Source organism: Nyctibius grandis, chromosome 10, assembly GCF_013368605.1.
Source record: "Nyctibius grandis isolate bNycGra1 chromosome 10, bNycGra1.pri, whole genome shotgun sequence".
Taxonomy (NCBI): Eukaryota; Metazoa; Chordata; class Aves; order Nyctibiiformes; family Nyctibiidae; genus Nyctibius; species Nyctibius grandis.
Window position 1 is genome coordinate 11,877,407 of NC_090667.1, and position 13,516 is coordinate 11,890,922.

The 13,516-nt window shown below is 44.9% G+C and overlaps 1 protein-coding gene across 1 annotated transcript; it reads left to right on the forward strand.

Annotated features, from left to right (window-relative positions):
* The first annotated feature begins 741 nt into the window (after window positions 1–741).
* Window positions 742–13,181, forward strand: SLC26A2 (solute carrier family 26 member 2). The gene is made up of 3 exons (XM_068408845.1): window positions 742–818; window positions 7,142–7,795; window positions 10,131–13,181. Exons 2-3 carry the CDS (start codon window positions 7,163–7,165, stop codon window positions 11,634–11,636), a joined length of 2,139 nt encoding a protein of 712 aa, XP_068264946.1. The 5' UTR covers window positions 742–818; window positions 7,142–7,162; the 3' UTR covers window positions 11,637–13,181.
* Window positions 13,182–13,516: the final 335 nt, after the last annotated feature.

Genomic DNA, 13,516 nt, shown 5'->3' on the forward strand with positions numbered 1-13,516 from the left:
ACCATGTCCCTCAGCACCACATCTACACATCTTTTAAATACCTCCAGGGCTGGTGACTCCACCACTTCCCTGGGCAGCCTGTTCCAGTGCTTGACAACCCTTTCAGTGAAGAAATTTTTCCTGATATCCAAACTAAACCTCCCCTGGCACAACTTGAGGCCCTTTCCTTTTGTCCTGTCACTTGCTACCTGGAAGAAGAGACTAACACCTGCCTCGCTACAAATTGTTATGGTTTCCACAGAAAGTTTAAGGTCACTTTACCTCAAGTTACCAACACATAATTAATCTTTCAACTTAAAAGCGTGAGTGCAACTTAATTAACTGAAACATGGATTCTTCACTAGAGTTCCTCTGCTTTGCTTTTCCTCTCAGCGTGGTTGTTTTTCTGTGGTAAGGAGCAGAAGCAGTGAGTTACCCTGCACCAGGCTTTTTCAGGCCGCTCATAATTCAGAACACACTTGGAATTAATTAGAAAGTAAAAAGTGAAGCGTTAGGGCGGGGGGCTCGTGCGGGCGGCCCGGTAGGCCCGGCCTTGCCCGCCGCGCTGGGCCGGCTGCGGCCCCCTCCCGCCGCGGCCTGTGGGGCGGCCCTGCCCGGCACTCCCCGGCCGGGCTCCGCGCTGCGCCGAGGGGCGCGGCGGGGGCGGCTCTGCCCTCCCCTGCCCTGCCCGCCGCTGCCGGCCCCTCGCGGGGAGCGGGCGGGGGCGAGGCGCAGGGCCGGGCCGGCGCTGCCGAGCCGCCGGCAGCCGCTGCGGCCGGACGGTCGGTCGGTGTGTCCCGCCTGCCCGAGCTGTGCCCGGAACCGCCGGCGGCCCCGCGGTGAGTGGAGAGGCGAGGGAGGCCGGGGCGGCGCGGGGAGCGGGCGGGCCGCGGGGCCAGGTCGGCAGTGGGGTCTTGCTGTGGGGCAGCCTCGGCTCCCCGAGGGGGGCAGCTGCTCACAGCCCCGCTTTATGGGGCGGCTCGCAGGACGGTGCCTCAAAATGAGAAGGGGGAAAGAGAAAAGGAAAGCCAGGAGGAGAGGGCGGGCTGCCGGTGGCGGGGGGGCTGCCCGCCGGAGGGGCTGGGTGTGAAGGAAGTGGGGGTGAGATCGAGAGGATGAAACTGAGTGTTGTATTAGAAGCGTTGTGACTTCCCTTTCACTGTCCTGGAAACTTAAATGTTGGTTGGCTTCCAAAGTGGTGTACAAGCTGTCAGCAAAAATCTGCGGTTTCAGGAGTATAAAGAGTGTGTGGATTTCCTCTTGCTCTATGTTCTTCTTGCAAATTTTATTTTTTTTTTTAAAAAAACAGTTTTTTAAGCACTCCCTTATCCAGTGGCACCCTGCGCGTGGCTTTCCATTCAGAGCCGGACTGGTCTCTCAGACAACCCTCTGCTGTGCCCCTGCAGCCCACCACCGCTGCTCCCCTCCTGGCTGCGGGCTGGCAGCGTGGCGTGGGCTGGCAGCGTGGCGTGGGCTGGCAGCGTGGCATGGGTGGGCTGGCAGCATGGCATGGGCTGGCAGCGTGGCGTAGGAAATGCCTTTGGGGCAGCACTTCCTCCGCCCGTCTTGCCTGCCTGAACACAGCCCTTCGGTGTGTTACCTTCGCTAGCTAACGGTAAGGGCGGGAGGAGGGTCCTAACGTAGAAGTGACTTGCTGAAAATGCTACTTAACAAACTCGGTAACAAATCTGGTTTGGATGGAAACTGCTGGGGTACTGTGTGAGGCCGCAGATGGCTATCTTCACGACCGATCGACTTCAGACAGGGCAGTGTAACTGTCGTGCTCCATGTGCAGCTGCTTTCTCGGAGGTGAGCCAACTTTCCTGGAAGGGCTGGCTGCGAGCGGGGCTGCTGACTTCCATGGGACCTTCCCCAAAGAGGCCGGGGGCTGCGCGAGGTCAGCAGGCAGCTTTGCTGCTGTTGCCGCTCAGGAGAACTGACGTTTGAAGGAGGAAGAGATCGAATATTTCGCGCAAGCAAAGTTTTATTGTCTGGCTTTGCAGGTTTTCCCGCTTGAGTTAATGGCTGGTCATTATTGTGCCGACAGTAAGGTAGCTCTGTTCCCAGATGTGTTGCTTAAACGTGGTAAATGTGGTATGTCATTTTATACTTCTTAGTAAGATTTCAGTATTCATATGATTTTAAGTCTCTTGCTGAGATAAATGTTTGTAGCTTGAATGTTTTGTTGGAAGATGTTAAGGATTTTGTCAAAAATCTGAATTTTCTTCCGAGGTACGTGCAGTGCTGATCCAGTGCCTATCTCAGTGTTATCATGGCAATATTGAATTTCCTTGTTGCTCCACAGCAATTGAGAGATTATTTGGAAAAGGCTGTTGTCCAACAAGAGTAAGGACAAAGATTTAGTTATCAAAATGTTGTGATACTCTTTCCTTTTACACTCTTAGGGTGAGATTTTTCCAAGGACCCAGAGGTAGTAGCTCAAGTCCAGTTCAGTTCATGTGGAACTTGGACTTCTGATTCACCTGCTTCTTCTTTACATCTCTTCAAAAATTGTTCATGACTCTTTGGATCATGTGTTTATGCATTAGTTTTTAAGTGCATGCATACAACCGTGTGCAATGTCTCATGTCTAGAAAGTGGGTACATGAGGGTGGGTAGTGATTGCACGCAGTGACAGCTCATGCCCATGAAATTTAGAAAAATAATCTGGAAAACTGAGATCAGTGTCATGGAAAGAATGCTTTTGATTTAGTTTCTACTCTTTAATGCTCACGTCTTAAGTTTAATCTTGTAATATGTTACTTCAGCAGGTGAGTGAGCTTCACAATCCATTATTGTCTTACTGTCAAGGTGACTGTGATCTGCAACAGAGAAATTAAGTCCGAGCCAGCAAGGCCCTGTGCTGCAGGTAGTGTTTCCCCAAAGACAGACGCTAGGCAGGTGCTAGTTCACCTCTGCCATGTCACGGGATCAGTAAGAAAGGCCCAGATGGGATCCAGGAACAGTCTGTAAAAGTCATCAGATCTCAAGAATGCAGTACCTCCCCTTATCTTTATTTTATGGCAGTCACTTGATAACAGAGAGATACTGGAAACTTCCTCAGTTCTGTGTTGTAGTCTTTGTCTCTTAAATAAAGCTTTGTGGCAATCAGACACCCCCTGAAGATCTTATTCAGGCCAAAAGGAGCTGGTAAAAGTGAATTCTAGGCATACAAATTAGTTGTACGTAAATAGCAGCTTTCAAAGTAAAAAGCACAGTAGCTCCTTTTCCAAGTTAAATATACAGAATATCCTTGTATACTAAGCCAAGAGATGTTTGGTTTTGTTTTGTTTTTTTTTTAAAGAACAAAATCCAGTTTTACTAGGCAAGCTTGGGCTCAGTGGTTACAAAAATAATACAGAGCAACGCTTTCAGGCAGAAAAGGGTGAAACGGCTGTTGGAAATGGTGTCATTTCCTAGTGTCCTGACATCAGTGACTGTGTGATGAAAGGCCCTTTTCATGCCACGTAGAGAAAGCTGTCATGCAGGTCAACACAAAGATCCAGTATGTGCTCAGAGTTTAGTAGCCAAAAAGATTTTTACTTAGAACATTTCTCTACTGTCCAGACATAACTGAAAAAAAAACAGGTATCATCTACGGTGCAGATGTTTTACGGCACTGCGCAGAAGTGAACTGAATGGTCTGGGTTTCGTGTTGGAGTTCCCTGGCATGTTAAGAAAAACTCCCAGGTTTGAGTGGGCTTTCTACAAGTTGTAGATGAGGTAGAGGGGAATCAGAAGGATTTTCGTTACTAAAATATCAGAAAACAAACTCATTGAAGTAACTTGCTACGCATAAAAAGTAGTCTGGGATGAATTTTTCTCTCAGCCTTTACAGTACTGACTTGCTGAGCTTTGGGTGAAAAGCTTTTTGATTTATAACTATGTGTTTGTGAAATGAATAAAACTGCTTGAGCAAATACACCTACAGAATGTGCTTATGCAGAGTACTGCGGACACATGCTTCTGTATGGTATAACTTCATTCTCACTGTGTAGTATCTGCTTTTTTTTTTTTAAGTGCTATAAATAATTCCTGAGTGGACTTTGCAATACTGTACGGGTGGGTGAGATTAGATATCTGGAAGGTAGGGATGAGTTCTCTGAGCGTGATCACTGTGTGATCTTGAGTGCGTCACTTCTTACAGTGCACGATTCCTCATTGTAAAGATCCCAATTTTTCGTACGGTTCTTCTGAGCCTATAATTATTCTAAAACACATGAAAGATACCGAACTAGAAGGCATTAGCCAAGGGAAGTTCATCATTATAAGGTGTATATAGGTATATGATACAGGAATTCTGTATGGCCAGGAGGCTCTAAGACAGATGTTTGGAATACTCAAGAAGGCAGGTAGGCAAAACTGAAGCTTTCTTCTCTTTCTTACTATTGTACCACGTAATTGACTTGTATAACAAGAGCAAATATGGAAACAAATAAATACATTTGGAAATTTACCCCTAAAAATGTATATGTATTAAAGTTCTAGGTGGACTTATCTTTGGATCCAGAACTCTCAGTTCTCCAAGTTATAAGGGCCAGGACCAAAAGAAGGACATAGATGCCAGGAATAGGAGTTGAAGCTATGGAATTTTCCACTTAGGTCTCGCCTAACCCAGAAGTGCATTAAAGCTTCATTTTCCCTTTATTTGGAGCGTGACTTTCCCTAAGCAGCTGTTCTGCCTGTGCTCAGAAGAGCAGCCACAGACGCATGTTCTCCCCAGTTGTTGTGCTTAGAGCTATTTTCATCTTTCTGGTTTGCAGACCACCTTGCAGACCCCATGCACAGTTGAGGTGAGTTAAGTATAGAGTGGGAGGTAGGGGTGTATGGAACAGGGCAGGAGCTGGAGAAGAGCATTGACACTTTGCTAGAAATATCTGCTGTGTGGGGAGAGTGAGGTAGGTATTAATAAAGTGTCTTGCACAGAGCATGAGACCTGGCGATGCTGTCCTGTCTGCCTGGGCATGTAACAGAGCGTGGGTTGTATAGGTCATGATAACAGAGAGGCATACAGCGCCCATCTTACACAGAAAATCCACCCCTGCTGACACCATCATACTGTTCACAGATTTGGGGCCAGGGAGGTCTCTGTTGGAAACACGGCTCCCTTTCAGTAGCCGTCCAGCAGGCTGGCTTGCAAAGCGTGAGCTGCGTTAGGTTATTTGAAAGGATGCAGGAGCTTGCCCACTGGAGAGACACTGTTTCTGGGTCTGTAGTGAATGAAAACACCTTTTGGGAGTCCTGGTGTGGAGCAGAAGATAAAATGCAAAACCCTGCCTCTGGTATTTTCTGTTGGCTAGCTATCGGCATGTGTGTTGACTTTAGATAGCCCGCTGCACGCTGTGGCCTGGTAGCTCCAGGCAGAAGTATGCTGCGGTGTAAGGTGGAGTCGTCAGATTACTCAGATTGAATTGGTTTCTAATTGGAAGGCTGTTCTAGAAATCTCTGAATATTTTTATCTGGAAAGAGAAGCCAGTCTAAATGTTAAGTATTGTAGCTGCTTCTACTCTCGTGTGGGTCCTTTGATGTGGTTAGGATTGTTTGTTTGGGCTGTTTTAAGACAGTAGGTACTTGGGTTGGTATTGTCTTTCTAGCCAGAAGAACTGAAGGTGGTTCATCTGTCTGAGCTAGCAGACTGCTGGAGGCATGGCTGCGTGTAAACTGTTGTATAGGGCTGACGCACGGCACTTTGGATACCTCCGTATGACGGCATCAAACCTGGAATGGAGGGATGGAAATTGTACGCTTCTGCCAGCTAGACCGAGGCCTAAGAGAGGGCGTTTCCTCTCTGCATAGCTCTAGGATCAGGGCCTTGCAAAGGGCTGGCTGCAGGAGAAACGTGTAGTTTAAGCACCACACTTAAACTCCTCTTGCTTTTCCCCTCACATGTTTTTGAGAGACTCACACTGAAGTGAGAGTAGCAGTGAATGTTTTATAGCCACTTGTGAAATGTTAAGTGAACAAATTTTGAACACTTCAGTGGCATCCTCAGCACTGCTAGCTCCAGTACCGATTTGGTAATTAATTCAGTTGTAAACATTGCATAGAACATGAGTTTGGCTGATGTTTGCACTGCACAGAGAAGGTGTAATGAGCACATAAGGGGTATGTTGTTATTAGCAAGGCAGTGTTCGAAAGGGAAGCCTGGGAGTTAGACTTTTCAGAGTTCTGCTGTCTCTGGCCTTGACTCCACTGTAGCACCAGGTGAATGGGTTTCTGGCTGAAATTAATCAACTTCAGTGTACTACTAGAGGCAGATGTTGTGGCGGAAAGAGTGTTTTCTGGAGGATTCTGGAGGTTTTCTGGAAACCGGGAGTGCTGTATGAGTGCTGACAATCACTGTTGGTATTGTCAAGTTTCATTAGGGCTTGTCTCGTCAAGACTTTGCTCTTTCACATTCAGGAAATATGTTTCCACTATTAAATGTGCTTTGATATAATCACCTTGTTTTACTGTTCGTAGGCAGCTTGTACTAGAGCACACGTTCTAGCAGAAGTGTTCCGCCTACCTTCCATTGTGCCCATTAATATGTTTTCCACTTGTGTGTATTGTTTTGGTCAGATGTAATATACCTGAAAACCAGCTTTTAAAAGTGTGAAGAGCATTCTTTGCAGTGTGTCCTTGGCTAAAATAAAGCCACTGTGTAAAGCTTGCATCTTCCTAGGTAGCAAATCTTTACAATATTTGGCAGGTGTAATCACTGCATTTAAAAAATATATATAAAAATGAGATCTAGACCAAGCTACGCAATGCTAGGAATATACTAATTGTAGTTAATTTTCAGCAACTGAATTGAAGTGACTGTTGGACTACAGTAAACCCTGTGTCTATCTTTGCACGGTGGAACAGGCTGCAGATAGCGATTTTATCAAGGAAGCCTCCCAGAGAGACAGCATAGCTGCATTCTTTTCCATTTCACAGCATTGCCAGCAGCAGGTTTATTCTATGGGATATCAGGTTCCCTACTAGGGAAGGTGATTCCTTGCTTAATGGGGAAATAATGGGGAGGCTCTTTCCAAGTTTGCTTGGAAATTGGTTTCTGTGTGCTGAACTAAACTTTTAGCCCTTGCTTATCATAAATACTGTATTCACTCTACTAAAAAGTCTCACGTAGCACATTCATTTAAGGTTTAATGCAAATGGTCCTTCTTCATGTTTTTAGGGAGTCGTTGAGGTGGCAGCAATGGCAGAATTCAACAGCGTCCACTCAGTGACTGAAATGCCAGAAGGAGATGATGCTAAACGCAGTTTCCATCACAGAATGTTCTTGGAACCCCAAGAGAAGAAGAGGAGCCTGAAGGCTCTGGTGGTTAAGCAAGCAAAGAAAACTTGCAGCTGCACTCCAGCCAAAGTTAAAGACTATGTTTTCAGTTTCTTTCCTGTCTTGCAATGGCTTCCTAAATACAAACTAAGAGAGTACCTACTGGGAGACATAATGTCTGGTGTGATTGTGGGGGTCTTACTAGTCCCACAGTCAATTGCCTATTCTCTCTTGGCTGGACAGGAGCCTATTTATGGCCTTTATACATCCTTTTTTGCTAGCATTATTTATTTCATATTTGGAACCTCCCGCCACATCTCAGTTGGCATCTTCGGTGTGATTTGCCTGATGGTGGGACAAGTGGTGGATCGTGAAATACAGAGAGCTGGCTATGACTTAGAGCCAGCTGTGGTCGGTGTCCTCACAGATACAGCAGCATATGTAAACACCACCATTCCGCCTGTGAATCAGACGTCGCAGCAGCTGCTCTGTGATAAAAGCTGCTATGCAATTACAGTGGGAGCCACCATGACCTTCATAGCTGGAGTTTATCAGGTAAGAGGAGGTGGACAAACAGGTATTCTATGGAAACAGTTTTAGTTCTTCTTTAGGTGATTGTCCACATGAACAGCCTGCTGCGCTTGCACGTGTCCTCAGTCTGCATCCCGGGGGAGCGGACACAGGGAGGACTGGAGGTCTCCAGTTACTGTGGTGCAAGAAACTCCTGTGTCCTCTCCTTTTTTTTAATAGCATTTTGTGCTTGCATTGCTACTCTGTTGGGGACTGTAAGGACCTGCACGTAACCACCTGCTGCTCCCACACAATCTGCTCACCACCTTCCTCGCTGTGGCCTGAAGCTTTTTTTTATTTTGCTGGCTTATAGCATAGGCCTCCATTTATTTGGGTCAAGATGTGGTATGTCAGCTTTTAATTCCAGACTTCAGTCATTTGCCTTTTATCAAAAATAATCTGGACAGTAAAAGTATCTCCAGTTTATTTTTATTTGTCACCGTGCTTGTAAAACTTCGCTGTTTGCCCATTCAAAGCCAGAACAATGCCATTGTATGAAAGGGATGCTACTGAGATGCTAAAATATATTAGAAATAAAACTTTTAATTATTACCGTTATTACAGTATATTACTCAACAATATTTTACCACTCTATCTCTACTTACTTCCTAGAATTCACTGCTTGCTGAAATTAAAGCAGATATCTTTGTTTTTAGAGTGTCATGCATTAACCAGAATGGATTTAGTTTTAACAGTACTGCAGAGCTGTGGTGTTTCTGTTTGTGACTTTGCATTCATGTGTTCTCACAGTGACCTCCAGGATGATAGCTAATCAAACTGTAGAGGAGCGGAAAAGGAAACGTACCTGTGATACTCTAAAACACTGGTTTTAGACAGAATTTGGGACTTTTTCTTGTACTGCAAGTTAGCATTGAGTAATTTCAGAAATATTCTGGGACTCCTGAGGTACACTGGGTTTTGTGTTTTATCACTGTAGGATGGAGGCAGTTTTGGAGTTGTGAATTGCGCTTAATATTCTTTGCAAGTGCAAGTACAATTAAGGGTTTTTTTTATATGAAGAAGTCAGATTACTTTATCTTAAGTCCCTCTGAACGTTAGGCATATTCTACTTGCTGTCTCTCTGCCTGCTAAACAATAGGTCTTCACACCCTCAAATATTTTTTTTTTTTAATTGGAAGCTCCAACCAAAACCACGTATTCTTTGTATCAGAAACTTTACAATCAAATCACAAAAAGCAAGCCTACTCACACCAGCTGCCTACAGCATAACTAGGTAAGACAATTATTGCTAATGTTTTTCAGTTAGAAAAAACTTGCATTAACTTAATTACCGAGGCTGTGGGGGAGCCAGTTATAGAGCTTGGCTCTGAGCTGATGTCCAGTCAGTCCAGGTCCCAAACCTGCCTTCTCTTCAGCAATGCTTTGTGGTTCTTAGGAAGTTTCCAGCCATGATCGTAGCCTTCTTCATTTTGCCTTAAGTACCTAATAGGATATATCAAACTGACACTACTTAAAAGTTTAATACCCACAAGTTCTGGCCTGCGGTCTTCAGATAACAGTGTAGACATCCCTGTTGGCCAGTGCAGGGAATTAAAAGGTTTCTAGCAAACTCCTGTGAGAAGGTCCATGCTCCATTTGGCATGAAGGTTGATGGGGAGGAAGGGACATTTACCAGGTACAAAGACACACGTGTGGAGTAGGTATCCATAAAATCAGTCATTCCCATGAGAGAGCACCAAGGATTTGTCCATTCAACTAGCATTAATAAAAATTAATGACAGGGCACTTGAAAAATTTATCTCTATTTATATAATCTGCATCACAAGAGTTTGCAGCTCATATACTTTCTGAGTCAGATGCACCAAACTTTATGCAGTGCAAAGGACAGCTGTTATGCCATAAGCTGTAGTTTTATTGCAGGCTGTGAACTCCAGTGTAAGACAGACAAAGATAACCAGAAAAGTTTTGGATCCCTGCGAAGTTCAGAGATTATAAGAACTTGAGAGAGAAATGGCAAAAGTAGCCAATATTTCAAATGCCTTTTTTTTCCCAAGCCTGCTTTTTTGCCTGCTAGGGTGACTAGAAGTTACAACTGAACCAATGAGCAAACAACAAACACGGGTTCAGAGTATGAAGACCCCCAAAAAAGCCTGCTCTGTGTTAGAAATGCATTTTGTTTAAGTGCAGTGCACCAGGAGGAGCTGAATGCTGGAGACTTTTCTCCATGCTCAGACCATGCCCTGTCCTCCAGGGCCATGCACAGTGTTGTTTTTTCATCCCACCTCCCCCCAGAGCCCCACAGTGATGACATCTGCAATATTTGCATCCTAATCTGTTGTGTGTGATTGATTTCTTCCAGGTGGCCATGGGTTTTTTTCAAGTGGGATTTGTCTCAGTGTACCTCTCCGATTCACTGCTGAGTGGATTTGTCACGGGTGCCTCCTTCACCATCCTAACCTCGCAAGCCAAGTATCTCCTGGGCCTAGACATTCCACGGAGCAGTGGCGTCGGCTCCCTCATAGGCACGTGGATAAACATCTTCAGAAACATACACAAGACTAACTTCTGTGATCTCATCACCAGCTTCTTGTGCTTTCTTGTGCTTATCCCAACCAAAGAGCTTAATGAACATTTTAAATCCAGGCTCAAGGCTCCAATACCAGTTGAACTAGTTGTGATTGTGGCAGCTACTCTGGCATCTCACTTTGGGAAGCTGAGAGAGACTTATGGCTCCAGTGTTGCTGGACACATCCCAACTGGGTTTCTGCCACCCCACCCTCCAGACTGGAACCTGATTCCTAATGTGGCTTTGGATGCTATCCCCATAGCTATTATTGGCTTTGCCATCACTGTCTCCCTCTCAGAGATGTTTGCCAAGAAGCATGGTTACTCCGTGAAGGCCAACCAGGAGATGTATGCCATTGGCTTCTGCAACATCATTCCCTCTTTCTTCCATTGCTTCACAACAAGCGCAGCTCTTGCCAAGACTCTTGTCAAAGAGTCCACAGGCTGTAGGACACAAATGTCTGGCATGGTGACTAGTTTGGTAATCCTATTAGTCCTCCTTGTGATTGCACCTTTATTTTATTCCCTTCAGAAATGTGTCCTTGCTGTCATAACCATTGTAAACCTCAGAGGAGCCCTGCGGAAGTTCAAGGACCTGCCAAAAATGTGGCATTTGAGCAGAGTGGACACAGTGATCTGGCTAGTTACTATGGCAGCCTCAGCACTCATCAGTACCGAGATTGGTCTTTTGGTTGGTGTTTGCTTCTCTATGCTCTGCGTCATTTTCCGAACTCAGAGACCGGAGGCACCGCTGCTTGGCTGGGTGGCAGAGTCTGAAACGTATGAATCCCTGTCTGCTTACAAGAACTTGCAAACCAAGCCAGGAATCGTAGTGTTCCGTTTCGAAGCACCCCTCTACTACATCAACAAAGAGTGCTTTAAATCCACCCTGTACAAGCAAACTGGGGTCAACCCAGTCTGGGTGAAGGCAGCAAACAAAAAGGCAGCAAAAAGAATGCTTAGAGAGAAAGAGGTGGATTCTGGTGGCAACCAGACCAGCATCTCCATGGATTTTGTCTCTGAACCTCTGGGGTTTCACACAATAGTGATTGACTGTTGTGCAGTGCAGTTTCTGGACACGGCAGGAATACGCACGCTCAAAGAGGTCTGCAAGGACTACAGGGAGATAGATGTCCAGGTACTACTGGCCCAGTGCAATCCTTCAGTGAGGAGTTCCCTGATCCGAGGAGAATTCTTTAAGGAGGGGGAGGACCACCTTCTCTTCCATAGTGTGCACCAGGCTGTGGACTTTGCATTGGGTGCACAGGGGCACAGTGGGGTCAGCGCTTCTAAGAACTAGTGGAAAGGCAGCGAGTTGGAACAAAGCCTGGGAAAAAATGGCTGTGGGTCTGTATGTCTATGCAATATATATATACACTCAGATGAAAAGAGGCAGGGTTGTGGTTAACACACTGGTTACTACGCAGTTTGTTTTGATGCTTTAAATTTGCCTGCTGGGTATGGTGATTCAATAGATGGTACTGAATGAAGGCAATTCTTAACTTGATTATGGCCAATCTGTGAATCTTAAGAGTTTTCATATGGTTGTTCATATAATTTCTCTTCTCTCTTGAACTTTCCATGTCTCAGTTCCCCTCTGAGTTTTGGTCATCAGCATTGAAGTCTTCACTGCAGCCCTGTGTTTATGGATGGGATGGGATTTTGAAGTAGTCCGGTCATCCTGTCCAGCCAAATAATGAGAGGCAACTCATTTCTTGTCCCTTGTTCTGGCATTGCTTTTCTGTATCACCACACCCTTATATTTTCTGAGGAATGACTGATGGGGACTGTTTGCTCTGGTCTTTGTGGAGTCATTGATTGGTGATTTTGTAACCTCCCTGAATTTGAGACAGATAGATAAATAAAATCTAAACATGCATGAAAAGGTCTTAATGAATAGCTTCTAACCACCTATCACCTCTAGAGGCTTTGGCATTGTCTCCTGAGAGCCTAATGCAGCCAGGCAATGGGAGCATGATTATCTCGGTTCTACGTGGGCCTTTACGTGCCAGGAAAGTTTGCCTCTTTAGCTTGAATTTTTTTGGAATGATTTTTATTCAGAGGTGACTGTTTAGAAGTCTGATTCATGCTTATGGTCAGTCGTTTGTTTTCCTGATATTTAAGATCTCTTTGGAATTGTGGAAGTTAGATATGGAAAATCTCTAATTCTTGAGTTTCTACAAAAAACAGTCCCTCGTAGCCAGTTTTATATGCCAAGCAGATAGAATCACAGGCACTAAAAAGAAAAGGGCCAAATGGGTTATCCAACATCTGTCCAAATTTGTCTGTGTCATGCAGACTTCGTGTGTGAATGCAGGTTTTATTGACCATAGACCCTTTACGCATGCTCTGTCATGGACTTCACTTAACGGGGGTGGACAGGCCAAGAAATATGGCCATTAGAAAAGGAGCCAGAGAAATTCTTTGTTGAACATTATTTCACCATGTTAGTGTAAATAAAACTTTGTACTTTCATTTTAAATTATGCAGAACAGTGAAGAGTGCCTATTATTCATGCTAAAATATAAGCACTGGGTAGGAAGATGTTCTCTTTCCTTACACCAATAGAATACAATTATGAAGACAGAACTGAGAGATTAACAGTTTTTGCTGAGTACCAGCTATACATAGCACACAGTACGTCCTTGGAAGATGGTGGTTTCTCCCAGGAGAGTTTACAGTCTGAATTGCAAGCTCTTCACAGCTTTTAAAAGGGTGAAGGTGTTGTATACAGACAATATTCTCATCCTTAATCATTCAAAAATAATGAATCCGGAATCAAAAAAGGAATAAAATGCAATATGAATTGTGAACGTTTTCCAAATAGAAGTATATTTTGAGTTTAGGATTGTGTTCTCTTTTTTTATGAGCTCGGACCAGTAACTATTCCCTTCTTTCTATGAAAGCTGAAATGTCATGTATCACTTCACTCAAGGAGCTGGGACCTCAAGAGAAGGATTAGATAGAGGAAAGATGAGTCCCAGGACCTGGCGACCTTTGTATGTTAACTGAACTTACTGCATTTTTTAGCATAGCAGCCTATGGAAATACTGGGGGAGGTGGGGGGTGGCTGTAGCATGTATTGAAAAGGAGCACATAACTGAGATCCGTGCATCATGCGTTCTAGAACTGGCATTGTTAAGAAAACAAGTCTGCAAGAATCAGAAAATGCTAAAGCTT